Source organism: Olea europaea, chromosome 10, assembly GCF_002742605.1.
Source record: "Olea europaea var. sylvestris chromosome 10, O_europaea_v1, whole genome shotgun sequence".
In the NCBI taxonomy this organism is placed as follows: Eukaryota; Viridiplantae; Streptophyta; class Magnoliopsida; order Lamiales; family Oleaceae; genus Olea; species Olea europaea.
The window spans coordinates 32,342,063-32,361,676 of NC_036246.1; the positions used below are offsets into that span (position 1 = coordinate 32,342,063).

Below are 19,614 nucleotides of genomic sequence, written 5' to 3' on the forward strand. Positions count from 1 at the left end.
ATAAAGTTTTACGCTACTCTCATTATTACAATTCTATGCCTGTCAAGTTTTTCTATGAGAAAATAAATCAACCTTTACATTAAAAATCATCGAAAACTAAGATTAATTAAATAAGTAAAAATATCTTAAGCGCATTTTGCTTAATTGAGAATATAGATTTTATAATAGTGATATATGAAAATACATGGTTAAAAAGTATGTATGTGTATATATATATATAGATCTTTTCCAGTAGCCGTCCTCTTGGCAAAATGCCATTGGAATTTCACAATATCTTAATCTTTGATATTTCTTCCTTCCTATGTGCCCAATACAAAACCATGTACTCCAATCACAAGTGGACATCCCACTCTCTCACCCCACTCGGCCTACGCGAACTGCTGCGTCATTTTCTATCCCTGTCTCTTCACCTCAAAATCCCAAAATCTGCCACTCTTTGAGTGGCACCTTCAATCGGTCGATTTACCAGTCGTTAGCAAGATTCATCTATTTAGCAGCCAACTCAGGTTGCTCCTAATGTCAATTTTTATTCTAAAATACAGAAAAACATATTTCAGTTTCACAAAATTGAGTCCTCCATCCTGAATTGATCAATCACTCACCGTATATCGAATATAAATTCTTTCCTCCCATTTTTCTTGATTTGTCATGGATTCTGTTCAAGAAGATCAGCAGCCCATAGATAGATCCAGCAGGAGCATAATTTTCGGAAAATTCGAGATGGGCAGGCTATTAGGCCAAGGAACTTTTGCCAAAGTCTACTATGGCAAGAACCTCAAAACCTCTGAAAGTGTTGCAATAAAAGTGATCAACAAAGATGAGGTGAAAAAAGAATGCATGATGGAGCAAATAAAGAGAGAAATATCTGTTATGCGATTAGTTCGACACCCCAACGTTATTGAACTCAAAGAAGTGATGGCAACAAAGCAGAAAATTTTCTTTGTAATGGAATACGTAAAGGGTGGTGAGCTTTTCGCAAAAGTCGCGAAAGGAAAGCTGAAAGAAGATGTTGCAAGAAAGTATTTCCAGCAACTGATAAGTGCAGTTGACTTTTGTCACAGCCGTGGGATTTCACATAGAGATTTGAAGCCTGAAAATCTGCTTCTTGATGAAAATGAGAACTTAAAAATATCTGATTTTGGCTTATCTGCTTTGCCTGAGCAGTTGAGAAATGATGGACTTTTGCACACACAGTGCGGGACCCCAGCTTATGTTGCTCCTGAAGTTCTTAGGAAAAAAGGTTATGATGGTGCAAAAGCCGATATCTGGTCATGTGGGGTGATTTTGTATGTACTTTTAGCTGGGTTTCTTCCATTTCAAGATGAAAATGTGATGAATATGTACAGAAAAGTTTTCAAGGCAGAATTTGAGTTTCCTCCATGGTTTTCATATGAAGCCAAGAGATTGATTTCAAGACTTTTGGTGGCAGATCCTGAAAGGAGGATTTCAATTCAAGGTATAATGAGATTCCCTTGGTTCTGCAAGGGTTTCACTACGCCTATTGGCTTTTCAATTCAAGAACCGGTTGAAGAAAACTTTCTGGAGCAAAAGGATGATAATTCCGAGAGTAAGAAATCATCTCCCCCTTTCTATAATGCATTTGAATTTATATCATCGATGTCGTCCGGATTCAACTTGTCAAGCCTATTCGAGAATAGGAAAAAATCGGGTTCTCTTTTCACGTCGAAATGTTCCGGTTCAGTGATTATGAACAAGCTGGAATCACTTGCCAAGAAGCTGAATTTTCGAATTGTCATGGCCAAGGATTATAAGGTGAAGATGCAAGGAGTTTCAGAGGGGCGAAAAGGGAAATTGTCTGTCACGGCCGAGGTGTTCGAGGTGGCACCAGAGGTGGCGGTGGTGGAGTTCTCGAAGTCTGCCGGAGACACATTTGAGTACAAGAAATTATATGAGGAGGATTTGAGGCCTGCCCTAAAAGATATTGTCTGGAGTTGGCAAGGGGAATGTAACAGCCAAGAGTAATTAGGCCAGGGGACTATTTTGTTTATTCCAGTTTGACTATTTTGTGTGGAGTTTGGTTTTGTGGTTACAACTTTTTGTATATACTGAGACAGTTTTATTAGGTTCGTACGATAGCAGCGTTGGTCCGGGTTTGTTGAGGGTCAGTACGCGTTCTTGCATTGGTCAAGTTTTGTGCAAAACAGTTTTGCTTAATTCATTGAGTTCGAAAAATAGCCCCGTTTGTTTCTTATTATTTGTCCATTAAAATGAAAAATATGATCGTTATCTATCACATCAAGTTATCATATTTGATTTTCTATCTCTTGTGTGAGATCTGTAACGACTATATTTTTCATTTTTATTTTTACATTAATGTGTATCAAACGGAGAATATTTAATATTCAATTATTAATATAGATGTCCAAGACAAATGTGCCAAGACATGTACCATACTATCTATCAATGAAAGTAATGTAAAAGCGAAGAGTAAATCACACTCGCACATCTTTTCACTCTCAATTTCAACTATCAAGTTTTTAAGTTTAGAGAAGTGCTATAGTGACAGGGCAACACCTTGGCCCTGTCACCTGGCCCGTCCAAAGGTGTCAGAGTAGCAAAACACTTAAGTTTATGATTGAATTACTTAATATTAAATATATAAAATATTAAAAAATGTTATTTCACAAATCAGGTTACATATGGAGGTGCAGGTGGCAGTAATAGTGGATTAATGCAAGTGGTGGTCATGATGACGAATTTTACGTGGTGGGCGTGCGTGGTTTGAGTTATGTTATATGTACAAAGTTTGTTAACAAAGTAATATTTATACCAATCATTTCAAAAACATATTTTTAAATTATTGGAAATCAATGGCCTAGATTTTACCTATACTTATTTTGTCAACCAAATTTGTAAATAAACTTTGTACAAATAGCATAACTCGAGGAATTTAAGGTGACCGTGGCGATTTGGATGGTGCCGACAGCAGTGGGTCCGTGGGCATAAAGTGTGATTGTATTCTATTAATTGGGTAATTTGTGACTATAAATAATATATGACCTATTAAAATTTGTGATTTGCGATTAAATATGTAATTGTGATTCATAAATTGTGTCCTTATGATTATGATCTTGTGACCGTAATATGTTTGATTAAATATAGGTAATAAAATGTTATCAAATGTTACAAAATATGACCACCAGATTTTTGAAAGATTTCATAAGTTTTTTAAATTTAAAAATACATCTTAAAAGTATGATATTAATGTATTTTTCCCAAAAGCAAAAGAGGTCAACTCATGGGCCATTGTATTAAAGCATTAAAATTGATTTTAGAGCCCAACGTACAATCTAAGTTATTTTAGGCATATGGTAAAATCAATAAAAGTTAATATTGAAGAAAAAGTAAAGTTTACATTCAATTAAAGCATATGATCCAAAACAACATACAATTTGTAAAATAGAAATGAAACTGATGTAAAAAAAACCAAAATATGTTAGTTAGCTCATGGGCCGCCATTTTATTAAGTCACTGAAATTGATTTTAGAGCCCAACTTCTGATTATCACACAATCCAAAGTTATTTGGGACAATTAGGTCCATTACTTTAAAAAAAGGCAATAATTAGAATAATACGTTTAAACTTAATTATATCTCTAATTATAGTATTAACTATGCTTTCCTCCAACTCATCCAGAAATACAGGCGGAGAAACCCTTTCCTCCAATCTAATTTTATTCTCTTCTAAAAAAATTTATTATTAAAATATTTTTGTTTGATGCTGTATTTTACACTACAATTATCCATTTTCGAGAGATTCAAGAATCTATTAGAAGCTTACAATGCGATCATGATAAATATGTTATGGACAATATTCAAAAATAAAAAAATTATCTTCCATAAATTATTAAACATAAAACTTATGTTTATTAATTTTCTCTTTATTTTTTTCCTAATCGATATCAATGTAAAAATTTTTGAAGTTTAAACCATTTATTAAGTTAATTTCTTGTGGCCATTTTCTATTTGTAATTATGAACTAATCATTTCCTAAGTTTAAATTCAAAAGATATATTTCAAAGTCTGCCTTCAATATTTCAATAAGATAATAGAAATCTCATCTGAAGAATGAAGAAACATAGCCCTTAAATAAGTCAAAAAATTCCCTCTTTTTTTTTTTTTCCAAAGCAACATGATATGTCACTTTTTCAAGTGTTTGTCACTTATTTTTTAATTTCTATCTTTTTTTAATGGTTGTCACTTTCATTTTTTTTTCAATCACTTTTTTTTTTTTTTGAAATCGTGTCACTCTTTTTAGTGTGTCACTTGTTTGAATTTTTGTAACTTTTTTGAATGTTTGTTACATTTTTAATTTCTCAATCACATTTAAAAAAAAATTTTATATCACTTTTTTAGTGTTTATTACCTTTTTATTTTTTGTCACTTGTTTTGAACTTGTGAAACTTTTTTTAGTTTATGTCATTTTTTTTTTAAAAATTTTTGTCACTTTTTTGAGTGTTTGTTATTTTTTTTTAAATTTCTGTCATTTTTTTTTATTGTTTGCCACTTTTTTCTATCACTTTTATTGAATTTGGTCAATTTTTTTTTTTAGTGTATGCTACTTTTTTGAATTTTTGTCAATTTTTTTTGAGTATGTAACTTTTTTTTTTTTTTTTTTTTAATTTTCTTTTTCTTTTTTTAGTGTTTTTTTCTTTTTTTGAATTTGTGTTGCTTTTTTTAAAGTACGTAACTTTTTGGAATTCCTATGTCTATTTTGAGTCACCTTTTTTTTTTTTTTTTTTTTAATTTTCTTTTTCTTTTTTTAGTGTTTTTTTCTTTTTTTGAATTTGTGTTGCTTTTTTTAAAGTACGTAACTTTTTGGAATTCCTATGTCTATTTTGAGTCACCTTTTTTTTTTTTTTTTTTGACTTTTCGCCACTTTTTAAGTGTTTGTCATTTTTTTTCGTCACTTTTTTTGAATTTGTAATACTTTTTTAATGTCACTTTTAAAAAAAAATTAAAATTTTATCACTTATTTGAGTGTTTGTTACCTTTCTAAATGTAAAGTTATAGTTGTAAATAAGAAATCTTGCAACAACAAAAGTTATAAATAAGTTATTTATTTAATTTACCGCCAAAATAATTAAAATTTTACTTGTAAAACTTAAAATATCAACGCATCTAAAGCTATTCTTAAAAAATTTGGAATAGTTTGTTGGGCCAAAGTAGTCAGAATTCCAACCGTATTGGTTGGTCTTGAACACTAAACAAAAAAATTATCGTATTTTTTTACTTCAAAATAACTTTTATCATGATTTTTCTAAATGGCTCCCATTTTGTGGGTATTTAAGTAATTACCCAAGTTATTTTAGGCATTGGTAAACTTAATAAGTTATTTTTTATCTTGGGCATCGATCAGGACTTGAAGAGTGGATGAATTGATCATTAAAATAAAACAAATATCACTTGTTAGTTCACCTTCGAGAAAAAGAAAGTAAAAACTAAGAGTGAAAGTGAAAACTAAGAGAAAAGCACGACCGACGAGAGATTATATTGACCTACTAGGGGTGCGATATTGACATGGAGTCGGCTCCTTGAAAGTTGAATTGCATAACTTGATTTGAGTAGCATAAATAGAATTGGGAATGAGTAGCGCACACACTCAAGATCCGAATATACGATATGTGGAAATTGTTTAATTCTCATTCTTGTATTTCATTAAGTTGTTCGAATTTTAGGACTTGAATATCCATGTTGAGGAAAATATTGAATAACTTATATCAAGTTAAGTTCCTCAATTTATTTTCTTTAGTTTAAGTCATTCTCTTATTTTATTTGATGACCAACAAATGTTTTGGTTTGAGAATGTTTGATAAATGTAATTTTACATTTATACGTGCCATTAAAAGTGGAAGTGTGGGAGTACCTTTATTGTATTTATACCTAATTTTGGTTCTACATTGATTATTTTAGGAGAAAATTCAATATTGGATGGTGGATGAAGAAATGGAGCATGAATTGAATGATGAAGGTTGAAGATCTATTATTGGGTTTCGTGAGGCAAAGATCAACGATTGATTAGATCTTTTCCCCCTTTTTTCAAACATAGTGATGTATTTATATTTTTCTACCGGTCCAGTTGATTCAACCGGAAAAACCAAGAATCGAGATCAAAATAGGTCTGGTTAGACTTAAAAAATCTCTAATTAAAAACTCACCCCAATACTCATTAAATCAACCAGTTTTTGAAAAACCCGTGACCCATTCTTTGTTTAATCGGTTCAACCTATATTAATGTATATATTTTTTTGAAATTTTTAAAATTTTGGTAAATGTATATTTTCAAATTTTTAAAAATCATCAGTTCGATTTCCATTCGAACCGATTCAACCTTTTGACCCTTAATCCTTTCTTTTTTCCATGTCAATGGGCGGGTCAATTTTTAAAACATTGATCTTTACAAGTGGCTAATTTTTTACATGTTAGGATGAACGATACAACTTAGATTATTTGAGTTAAATGAGTTCACATACTTCATGTTAAAATCTTCGTTGTGTTAATTGCTTATTATACCCTTATTAATTGACATATTTAGGTACTGTATTGAGACCGAAATGTAATAATGTATAAGGGATCGAGAGATACTCTTATAGGTTATGTAACTTATAAATTAAATTTCTACTATTCGATGCACGATTACTAGTTTATTCGGAGAATTCGGTTGTTAACACACTTAAGTAGGGCTGTGGTACGTGGATCGAAATTAAGCATAATTGACGCGATCGAAATTCCTTACTAGTCAATCCCATAAAATCTTTTGCAAAGTTTCTGAGTGTAGATCGTGTTAGTTAAATTTTAGTCTTATCTTCCTTTTTAAAACATAATTGATTTTTTCTTTTGTCTAAATTGAAGCTAGGATAAAGTAAAATCGATAATTGATAGCGTAGTCTATAAGTGAACTATATTTGGACTCACGTCCATTTTACTATTTATCAAAGGGAAAATTTCATAAATAAGAGATTAATTATTGCACATTTCAAAAACAAGAAAACAGGTTTCAAATTTCAAAAATCAGATTTTTATTAAAAATTATTTATAATTTAATTAATTAATTTAGTAATTAAATATATTTAAGTCAGAGATTTATATAATTTGATCACAAATTAACGATTTAATTCGTCACTTATTATTTTTTGATCAAAAATCAGAAATTTTATGTCACAAATTATTTTACGGTCACAATTCAAAAAAATTATAGGTCACAGTTTGGTCATCGATCACAAATTGAAAAATTTTATTGGTCACAAGTCACAACTTATTATACAATTACAAATTATCAAATTATCGATCACAGATTAACAATTTTTTAGGTCACACATTATTTTTCGATCACAATTTATCTTTTTCATTGATCACATATTATTTATTGATCACAAATTAACCGATTTAATAGTTACAGTCAACCAAATAATTTGTGACCATCATCAACATTTACGATTCACAGTCACAATTTTCGGGTCACGTATCCAATTGTGAGTTATAAATCAACCAAATTGTCACGACCACCACCATGACTACCACAATCACCACCACAACCAACTGTGACTCCCAAATTGTGAGTTACAATTACAATCTTCAGGTCACAGGTCCAATTATTTGTCACAAAATCAACCAAATCGTCATGACCACCACAACCACCGCAATCCATCACAACTACCACCGTCACCACAAAATCGTGCAGATCACCAACATCAGCCACTTGGGCATCTGTATTGTTTAAAAAATGACTTTTCTTAACGTTTGATAAACGTGTAGATCACCAACATTAGCCCATCGCCGCTGTACACACATCACCACACCCATGCACAAAAACTTTAAACAAACAAAAATTCCCTACTACTCCTCATTGTTGCAAGCTAACCATCACCACAATAGCAAAAACCAATTACCAAAACGATGAAAACCAAACCATCGAATCTCGTCACCTATGCCATCCCACACAAACAACCATCGCCGCTGCCGACCACCACACACCATACCATCAAATCAGCCATCGCCAACCACACAAAGACCATCACTACCACTACTCTAACAACCAAAACCACCACAACCCCACCACCCACTACAATCGCCATCAACCCCCATCACCACAACCACCAGATCCGGTGGCCAGCCAATACTACTTCAAGCGTCGGTCATAGTTTTCACTTCTCAACTACTGCTTTTACGCTGATAGTCACCGGCGATTAGATCTTGAAATGGATAGTGGGCGGGCGGTGATGGCGCCGCACGAAACACCACTTCGCGCGCAGGTCATAGACGTGTTTCGCAGATATGCTCCTGTGCTACTAGTCGTCGACAATTGCTCCTGAAATGGATAGACGGCGGGCGAGAGCAAAGAGAGAGGCGATGTGAGAGAGAGAGAGAGAGAGAGAGTTGAGGGAATTGAGAGAGAGAGGGAATTGAGATTGATATAATTAGGTTACTTAATTAATTTTTAAATATATTAATTAATTAAAAATTCTGATTTGTGAAATACTAAATATGACATGTTATTTATGAAATGGAGATTTTTAATCTATTAGAATCGGTAATTTCCACTTTATCAAATATGTACACTTGCATTTTAGGCGAATACCGAACCATACAAACATAATTACGGAATAGCCCCAGGCTATAAACCAAATATTCAACAATGCTGCCACAGAGGATCTCCTCTTTATACACCACACTCTCATCTATCATGCTGCCATAGAGGATTTCTTTTTATACTTGCATCCAACGGCATGGATGCAATCTTCAATGTCAACTGCCGATAATGCATCTAAGACCAATAACGTGTTCCACATATTAAGTCCATGCCCTTGTATCATACCTTAACTGTAAATGTAAGAATTAGTTAATATTTAACTAATTAAATACAAATATTATGTAAAGGGAGTTAATTAATATCAAATTAACTCTTCGACGTACTTTGTTAATTGGTGTAAAGCAATATTATTTTCCTAATAGAATAAGTTTCAATAGTAACAAAAACAATGATAATTTAATTATTTTAGGGAGTTCAATATCATAAAAAATGCAAAAAAATAAAAATAATTAAATCAATTAAAAAAATATGAAACAAATTTCTAATATTGGAAAAAAGAGAAAATTTGATATGCAGGATGAAAAGACATGAAGTAATTGTTATATAATTCTGTTATAATACATAATCATTTTTATTAATACCACATTATTTTAAAAATCAATAAATTTTAATTTGTGGAAAGATGATATTCACAGGGCTTAATTTTCACACACAATATTAGTCGAATTTAGGGGTGGGGGCCTGTTACACATTGGACCACCTATGGAGTCCTTTCTTAAAGGCCCAGTATTCAATAGAGGATGTTTTCCTAGAAAAATTTATGTATGCTTCAACATAAAATACGAATTTACATCTTATTGTCTCATGAAAATGTTAAATAAAAATACTAGATAGAATGTTAAATATGTATAAAAATACTAGTTTCCAAAATTAAAATAGTATTTTGTAACTAATGTATTTTTGAATCACCCTATTTCACATCTTCCCATTAAATATCGTTCCATAAACAGAATTTTATTTAAAAAAAAGGATGAATATTGTAGATAATCACCAAAATATAGTTAGAAAACAGCAACATTACTACATCGGAAAACATGCTTTGAATTATCGTAATCTCCCTATACCGATCAATATAGATCTCCTTGGAGAAAGGCTTGAATTCTGCATTCTTGCTAAAATATTATCGTGCCTTGATATTCAATCAATATTCAACTTATTTCTTGATGGTGTGTGTGTCTGTGTATGTAATTTGAAATCCATTTAAAGAAAATGTTTGGCATTAGGTTTTGATAATTTTTTGGTACGTGATTCTAGAGAGAAGAGGAACGATCCGGGGTGGATATTCGGGTTGGAAAATCAAATGACTCCATTTTAGGGATTTTGTGATTAATTTGTCATGTTAAGAGCGTGTTTGTTAGAGCGTAATTTAAAGTCACATTTGTTGGAGTAAATGTAGCTACTAAATGAATAGGCTATATGATTTGGTTGAGTTTTCACATTTCTATTTTACTATAAAAAAGCAATATTTATGATTAAACAAAAATTGAAAATTATATGCTACATATTTATTAAAAAATAGGTGTGTGACATAATTTCTCCATGTTCTTGTGATGTATTTTACAATGTTATAACAACCGGATTGAACCGGCCGGTTCAACCGGTAAAATCTGGAACTAATCTCAAATCTAGCCCAAGCATGCTATATTAATCAGAAAAAGAAAAATAAGTAAAATATCAATAAAAATTATAAAACTAGTCGGTTCAACCGTGAACCGGTCCCCCATTAGGTGTGGGATATGTTGCAACTAGATTTTCCAATTTTCCAATTGTTGTGTCTTTTAAAGACAAACCTCCCTCCTGTGTTTTATTTAGCAACTGATATGGGATACAAAGTTTAGCTTTTGGTCAGATTTTTAATTTTCGAGATTTTAAAATTAAATATAGAATAATAAATTAATTTACAAACATATATTCATATATTTTTTAAACTAGTTATACTAAAATAAAATAAAAATAAAAATTATATTTTATAGTTTGTGTGTATTTATTTATTTAATTTTGGTATTCGGATCGATCTTAGTTGAACCTTTTGATCCTTGATTCCTAATCTTTTTTAGGTCAATGTCCGAACCGATTTTCAAAACATTGGTATTTAACCATTGGCCCAAATTTCACTTCTAGAATTGTACCATCAGTATAAGACTTCTATTCTGAATTAGTTTTGTATACCTTCTTTTCTCATGGTTTTTAACTTCCAACTTAAAAAAATCAGGTTTTAACTTATTTAAAAATCATGTCATGATTCAACTTTTTAATATAATAATAATATTATAATAATCTACTAATTACGGATAATCTCATAATCCGCCTAGTATCTTTGCCAAAATATCCCTCCATACATTTTGAACAGCACTTAGTCTAGCCCACACCAACTCCACCGTCCCAATACCTCGCCGTATCTTCTCCTACGCTCCATCCCGTCTCGATCTTTTTACTTCAACCCAAAAGGTAATACATTCCTAAGATTTCTTCCAAATGATTTTTCATTTTCTAGCCATAAACATTGCTCAAGTGTTCTAGTTCAAAAATTGTGATAGGTTGCTGTCTTGGGTTGTGTTTTTTGGTGGTTTCGTTTTCTAGCCCTGAACTCTTGCAATCCTGCAATGGGTGGTTGTTTAGGTTGTGTGTGTTAGAAATTTGTTATTCAAAACGTAAATGGATGAATTAATTGGAGAAGAAATGAAAAAATAAATAAATAAAAATGGCCTATGCAACCGCATGGGCATTATGGGCCTGCGGTCGCATAAGGCTGTGCCGAGAGTTTGATGGTCATTGGAGTTATAACCATGCGACTGCATAGCTATATAATGTGACCATTATGGGCCTTTTTTTTTTTTTACCTTTTTTATTTATTTAAAATTAGTGGTTTTTCAACCCAAATTTGGCACCACTTCATGAGAACTTGTCAAAGCCTATAAATAGGTGATCAAAGTTCAAGAAAATGTCATGAAGAAATCATATGAAAATTCATTTCCTGTTCATCTGCATTGTATAGAACCTTTGTTTCTTCACATAATCATATTCATCATTTTTCACTTGTTCACTTTGAAGAAACATTTTTGCTTTTTGGCGTTCTTCATAAGGCTTTTTTAATCCTATGAACTATTTGTCGAAAATCCTTAAAAAGCGTTGAAAATGAGGTAAAATAACGTTTGAGGACAGCGAGATTAATTTCATTTTCAAGCCTTAGTTGATATAATTTACCTTTACGCGGCGAATGTATGTGGTGGTGGTGAGATAACACCGGTGTTTTTTGGTGGTGGTGAAATAAGTTGGATGAGGAGTGGTAGTGATTAATTATTAGGTAATTGTGACTAATAAAATGAATAAATTGTGACCAATAACTAATATGTGACCTAAAAAATGTGTTATTTGTGACTAAATTTATAATTGTGACTTACGGTTCATGTCACCGTGATCGATAAATAAGTTATGAGCAATTAATTTTATAATTTATAATCGTGAAATAAGTTGTGACCAATTAATTTGATAAATTTTTATTGTGAAATAAGTTGTGATATATAAAATTTGTAATTTTGTGATCGAGAAAAAAGTTTTGTTAAATTAATTTAATTTTTTTATGACAGATAAATAAGTTGAGATTTATAAAATTTGTGATTTGTGTCCGTGACATTATGTGATTGTGGCTGGTACGTAGCCGTGACCTAAGTTGTATAATATTACATATTTACTTAATGAAATATATGTAATTATCTATTTAATTTATATCACATAATTTTTGGAAGGAATGTGTAATCGATTCCTTGATATAAGGGAGAATCTTTTTAAATACATCTCATTAGAAACTCTAAACAAGAGTTAAACAAAGCAAAGACCTTGTAAAACAAAGAAGAAAGATTTAGAAACAAATACAGAACCAAAGAAAAGAAACGGGAAAGAAACTCCGAGACAAGTGTTTAACACTTTGTCTTTAAGACGAATTTGCCCTGCAATAGTAATAACAGTGGATTAGCAACAGTTTCTCAAGATACAACGAATTTTCCTTGTAGTAGAACTACTTCAAGCTTCAAGTCAATGACTAATCCACCGTTTCTCAAGTTACAACGAATTTTCCTTGTAGTAGAACCACTTCAAGCTTCAAGTCAACGACGAACTAGAAACTGTATTTTCTCTCTACTTGAACAATGACTTTGATGAAAGAAACAAATAATTTTGAAAAAAGTTTTGATGTAAAGAGATAAAGGAGAATGTTATGAGATGATTTTGTCATCAAAGGTGTCCTATTTACAGAAAGATGAGTTGTAGCCGGAGAGAGATGCCCAAAAAACTCAGCATGTTTCATAAATGGATGAAGCCTTTCCTGAGACTCGTTGGCTACTAGCTTTGTTGCTCGAGAGCTCAAAACAAGTACTTAGAGCTCACTTGGAGCCAAGCAGCCGTTCGAGCGATGACGGCCTTGTATTGCCAAAACTCAATTTTTTCCTTCTAACTTTGGACAACAATTTATCATTCATTCGAAAATTGATTTTGAGATTTCAAATATACTACAATCATCTACTTGACAAGTAGAACAAATTAGTCTATTTACTTTTATAATTTGACTATTGTATCATGTCCAAAGTACACAAAGTCACTTTTCGTATGTCTAATTATACGTTTTCACAAAATGCCTCTTTCACATTATATACATATTCCATAAATCTAATTAGCCACCGTCATTAATTCTCGAACAGTCCACGACCCACCCAATGTTGGGATCTTCAATCAATAAGGCTGGGTTACCATTATAAAGACTTTTACATAGTAGGCTTTAATTCAATTTCCTTCAATGAGCAATATATTTGATTTCTCAGTAAATATTTCGTAAATGGATTTGTGATGTTTTCTTTTGAATTTACATAATCGATGGAAATAATATCATTTGAGATCAATTGCTTTATGATATTGTGTTGACGCACACGACGTATGCGTCTAGATTTATCATTATACATGCTATTTTGTACCCTACCAGTAGCCAATTGACTATTATAATGTATATTTATAGTAGGTACTGATTTGGGCCAATGTGGAATGCCTTTCAAAAAGTTACGAAGCTATTCTGCTTCTTCATGAGCTCTGTCCAAGGCTAAAAATTTCGATTACATTGTTGATCGAGTTATACAAGTTTTCTTTGTAGACTTTCAAGACATAGTAGCGCCACCAATGGTAAAGACATACCCACTAGTAGACTTAGGATCCTTCATATTGGATATTCAATTTGCATCACAATATCCTTTCAATACCGTACGATATTTTGTGACATGTAATACAATGGTTAAGGTATGTTTTAGATACCTAAGAACCCTATTCAAAACCTCCCAATGATGATGACTTAGGTTACTCGTGAATCTGCTAAGTTTATTCACGACAAATGCTATATCAGATCGAGTGCAGTTTGCAATATACATTAGACTGCTTATAATCTGTGAATACTTTAGTTGAAACATCGGCTCATACTTATTTTTCATTAAGCATAGAGTTAAATCAATGGGGATTTTTACTAGACTTTCCTCATAAACATTAAATCTTTTAAGTATCTTAATCCCTTATATCATATTTGTTACACCCATATCCTTTATGTTGAAATATTTCGTTAACATTTTCTTGGTGTTTAGGATTATATCATGAATAATTCCCATAATTAACATGTCATCCACACATAGATATACGATTACATAGGCTTTAGTTATATGTGTTATGTATATACACTTGCCACACTCGTGAATTTTAAAATAATTTGATATCGTTTTGTCAAACTTTTGGTGTCATTGTTTTGGAGCTTGCTTCAACCTATATAGGGATTTAACGAGTTTACAATTTTTTCGTTCTTAATTAGGAGCAATGAACCCTGCAGGTTGTTCTATGTATATTTCCTCTTCTAACTCACCCTCCAAAAATTATGTTTTCGCGCTCATTTGATAAATTTCAAGGTTATGCAATGAAACAATTGTAATCCACAACCTTATCGACGTGATTCCAGTAATATGTAAGCAAGTATCAAAAAGTCAATTACTTCCTTTTGTCTATAGCCTTTGGCAACCAATATATCCTTGTATTTGTCAATAGATGCATTCAATTTCAATTTCTTCTTGAAAATCCATTAATACCCTTAAGGCTTTTTTCCAGGTGATAAATCAACCAATTCCCAAGTATAATTTTAAATTATAGAACATATCTCACTATTGATAGCTTTTTTCTAATGCGATACTTTCGATATAGACATTGTTTTACTAAATATCTTTCGATCATCTTTTACCATATATGTTAGAAAACCAAAACTACATGAAGTAGATGTTCTAACCTTTTATTATACTTTGGTTCTATACTTTTATAGATCATTTACAGTTTCATAAGTTCTTTTATTTGAACTTATAACTTCCTTGTCTTTATATGAAAAAGAAATTTCGAAGAAAAAAAACATTTCTCAAATCAAGTATGATGCTTTCCTCTTTGTCTTGAATATTAGACGTATGAACAAGAAATAAATATGCACTACTTTTATTGGCGTATCCAACAAATATGCAACCAATTGTTTTAGGCCCAATTTTAACTTGTTTTGGCTTTGGTACTTCATCTTTAGCCAAACACACCCACGCTTTCAAATGTTTATAATAAGGAAGTTAACCTTTCCATAATTCATATGGAGCTTCGTCCATTTTCTTTTGAGGTATTTTATTTTGAATGCTACTTGCAGAAAGAATAGCTTCTCCCTACATGTTTTTGGTTAGTCCCGAACCAATTAACGTTGCATTCATTATTTCCTTAAGCCAAACACCCCATTCGAATTTTGTTTTTGCGTTCAACAGTAACATTTGATTGAGGGGAGTAAGGTGTCATTGTTTGATGAATAATTTCATATTCGGAACAAAATTCTTTTAAACGGTTTCTCGTATTCTCTTCTTTATCACCTCGAATATTCTTTATTTGTTTACTAAGTTGATTCTAAACTTTTGTTTTGTGTTGTTTGAAAATATATAAGGCTTCATCATTACTTCTTAGCAAATAAACATAATAATAGTTTACATAATTATCAATAAAAGTAATAAAATATTTCACCTTTAGTTTGAACAAACTTCAAGTCACAAATATTGCTATGTATTAATTCCAAAGGTGCACTGTTCCTTTGAACCAAATAAAATGGTGTTTTGGCTAATTTTGACTCAACATAAATTTCACATTTATGATTATGATCGAATTTAGTGTTGGTATCAAAACTTAAATGCATAAGTTTATGCACAAATTTAAAATTTGCATATCTTAATCGATTGTACCATAAACAAGACAACTTAAGCATATAAACTGAAGTTAATTTTTTATTTATAATGCTTTGCTTTGGTACAATAGTAAGACCATTCATTTTGAACATTTTGTCACATAAGTATCATTTATCAACATACATCTCATTTTTAGTGAATACAAATTTATTGGATAAAAATACTAATTTAAAACCATTCTTGCTAAGTAAAGGCCTGGATACAAAGTTCTTACGAATATCTGATACAAATAGGACATTGTTTGAGGACAAGCTCTTTGTCGAAAGTCATCTTCAATGTCACGTTCTCCTGTCTTTCAACTATGAAACTTACAATTTTTTTTTCATAAAAGTTGTTATCCAATCAATTTTTAGTTTGAGAACATTATCTTGTCTGCACAAATGTGATGGGTAGTACTAGTATCAATCCACCATTCTCTTGAATTTTCAATGTTGTTACATTCAAAAATAGTCGCAGACAAATTCATTTCTTATATCCCATTAGATAGTGTATCTCCTTTAATCACATTTGTTTGTGCATTCTTCTTAGGCTTGCGACATTCACTTGATTGATGTCCTGCTTTACCACAAAAATCTAGCAATTACTTTTGAATTTTTTTTATCATTCTTAATGTTGTCTCTCTTTGGGGCATCACCCGGGACCTCACATTTTATTGATCCTTGAACTGGATTTGACCAAGTTGGCTTTAGCTTCCCGAATTGAACGGTAGACTTCTTTACGATCTTTCTATTGTCTTCTTCTATCCTTAGTCGAATAACATATTCTTTAAAGTTCATCCGATTACATTTATGCTTGAGATAGTTTTTGAAATCTCTTCACAAAGGAGGGAGTTTCTCGATAATTGCAGCAACTTGGAATAACTCACTCAGTGTCATCTTCTCTGCATGAATGTCATGAAGTAAAATCTACAATTCTTGTATTTGGCTTATGATTGTCTTGGAATCAGTCATCTTCTACTCAAGAAATTTACAAACAATCAACTTATTCATCCTTGCATCCTCCGTCTTGTAGTTTTTCTTTAAAGAATTCCATAGTTCTTTAGCAGATTTCATGGCACTATACACATTATATAGTATATTATCCAATCTATTTAGGATGTAGTTTTTGCATAAGAAGTTCAAGTGCTTTCAAGCATCCAATGTAATAATTGATTCATTATTATTTGTTCCTTCTTGTACGATAGGAGGATCTTCGATTACAAACTTTGCCAAGTTCAAGGTTGTAAGCTAAAACGTCTTCTGAAATCCACATCGCTGAATTTCTCTAATTTTTCTCTATGTGGAATTGGAGTAGTTTGAATAGTTAGAGCCAATGGTGGAGAGGCATTAATTTGGTGTCGAATTTGGCATTGACGGAACCACACATTTGTTGTTTAACTCATATTAGTCTCAATGGTATCCATTTCTATTACAAAATAGAAGTTCAACACAAAAGAGTCAAGAACGGAATAGCATTTGCACTAATTCCAAGAGATGGGAATAGTCGGTTTTTGAAACCAACAAAACAACGTAAAATTCGTCTTAAATTTTTGGTAATTAGAGCATGTCATTTTGAAGGTGTATAGAAACTCTAACAAGAGTTCACCAAAGGAGGAACCTTGTTAGACAAAAAATGATACAAACAAAGATGGAAACCAAAGAAATGAAATGGGAGAGAAATTCCGAGATAAGTATTCAACACTTTGTCTATAAGACGAATTTGCCCCGCAACGGTACTAACAGTGGATTGTCAATCATCTCACAAGATACAACGGATTCTCCTTGCAGTAAAAGCATTTCAAACTTCAAGGCAATGGTGAACTCGAAGCTAAATTTTCTCTCTACTTGAACAATGATTTTAATGCAAGAAACAAATAATTTTGCAAGAGTTTTGATGTGAAGTTATAAAAGGAGAATGTTATAGATGATTTTATGGCATCAAGGGTGTCTTATTTATAGAAGGTGAGGAGTTGCAAGTGGAGAGACATGCCCTAAAACTTAGCATATTTTATGAAAGGATACAGCCCTTCATGGCACTCCTTGGTCACTAGCTTTACCGTTCGAGCACTCAAAGTAGGAACCTAGCGCTCGCTTGGTGCTAGACTGCTGCTCGAGCGATGGCCTTTTATGGCCAAAGCCCGATTTTTCTTCTTCTAAATTTGGACAACAATTTCTCATTCATCCAGAACTGATTTTGAGATTTCAAATATACTACGATCATATACTCGATATCGATAAGTAGAATAAGCTAGTTTATTTACTTTCGTAATTTAACTATCGTATCATTTTCGAAGTTGACACAAAATCACTTTTCATATATCTAATTATACGTTTTCACAAAATGCCTCTTTTATATTATACACATTCTCACAAATCTAATTAGTCACCATCATTAATTCTCCAACAGCCCACTACCTACCCAATGTAATCAGCTATCGCGATCACCAACACCACTTTCAACCATTGCCAAACCTTTTTTCCATTTACCACCATATCTTCTCTTTTGTCATGGCCTCAGTATATTCTTCCTTTCATCATCATTGCATTATCTTCATCCTCACATCGATAGCAATGATCACCCAGCTAATCATCTTTTCGTTACCACTTGTTTTCCTCTTGTCGTTGTTGTCATTTGATCTTCTATCTCTCCAAGTAGATTTTCATTAGTGGAGTAGTGGTCAGGGCTTATGTTGCAGTCATATTTGGACAGTTCAAATCTATTGGGGTCCAAATGTATTGCTGGTTGCGATTAGGATTCCAACGATCGCTATGATGGTGGGGGTAAAGATCATGGCTTTCCCAATAAGTTCAAGTAAAATTTTGTAATGGATAGTTAAATTCGAGCATCAATCATCGAAACTCTACAAAATCTGGCTTAGAGCTATTTAAATACATATATCTAGTACTACGACACCCTTCTTTCCTTAGCTATATGAAGTTTTATTCTTTTTTCTACTCATTCTAGGGCTTGAAAGCTATTGACATTCTTGACTTGAGAAACCTATTAGGCTTGAGGATAGTAACTTGTCTGATGTATCATTCTTTCCATTCCTTATATATAAGCTCAAAGATGGGGGAAAAAAGATAAATATTTACCTAGCCTAGAATGTACGAAATAGAATTTCACAATATTGATTGATAGATGGTATTTAGATAAAAATCTTATTTCCTTTCTATCTGTTAGACTGAAATTGAAACTATTGCTTAATTCTCCCTTAATGTTACAACAAATGCAACATATTAACTCACTTACTTTAAAATTGTTCATTTTGATTCATTAGAAAAATAATGAACTAATTTCTCTTTTTCTTGCTCTATCAATGGATAAATCGAGTTTGAGATAAAATCATTTAGTGATGGTAATAGGTGGTGACAGAGTAGAGATTATGGTAAACGACCATAGGTAATGGTGATGGTCATCATCGAGTGATCTATAGTGGTGATGGTTTTGGGGAAAAGAAAGGGAATATTATCGAGATTGAATAAATCTAACTCGATTGGGGATGGTGATGGTTATAGTGATTGTGGTAATGGAAGGCATTGGCCATAGTTGAAAACAATGTCGGACATGGTGGCATGCGATGAGAGTGACACAATAACTATCAAAGTTAAACATATGTTACTCTATGAATAAAAAAATAATTTAAGTAATAAAAAGTAACATATGGTAACACGACATGTTTCCTATAACATATTAATATTTTAACAAAACATAACAAAATTGTCCAAGAATTTAAACCAAGTCCAAACTC

At 31.9% G+C, this 19,614-nt stretch overlaps 1 protein-coding gene across 1 annotated transcript; it reads left to right on the forward strand.

The window, feature by feature from the left end:
• Positions 1 to 248: 248 nt before the first annotated feature.
• LOC111401873 (CBL-interacting serine/threonine-protein kinase 5-like) lies at positions 249 to 2,254 on the forward strand. Its single transcript, XM_023029832.1, has one exon. It carries the CDS (start codon positions 649 to 651, stop codon positions 1,981 to 1,983), a length of 1,335 nt encoding a protein of 444 aa, XP_022885600.1. The 5' UTR covers positions 249 to 648; the 3' UTR covers positions 1,984 to 2,254.
• The last annotated feature ends 17,360 nt before the right edge of the window (positions 2,255 to 19,614 follow it).

Excerpts from the sequence above, each read along its gene's own strand:
- LOC111401873 (XM_023029832.1), top strand. The coding sequence starts at position 649 with ATGGATTCTGTTCAAGAAGATCAGCAGCCCATAGATAGATCCAGCAGG.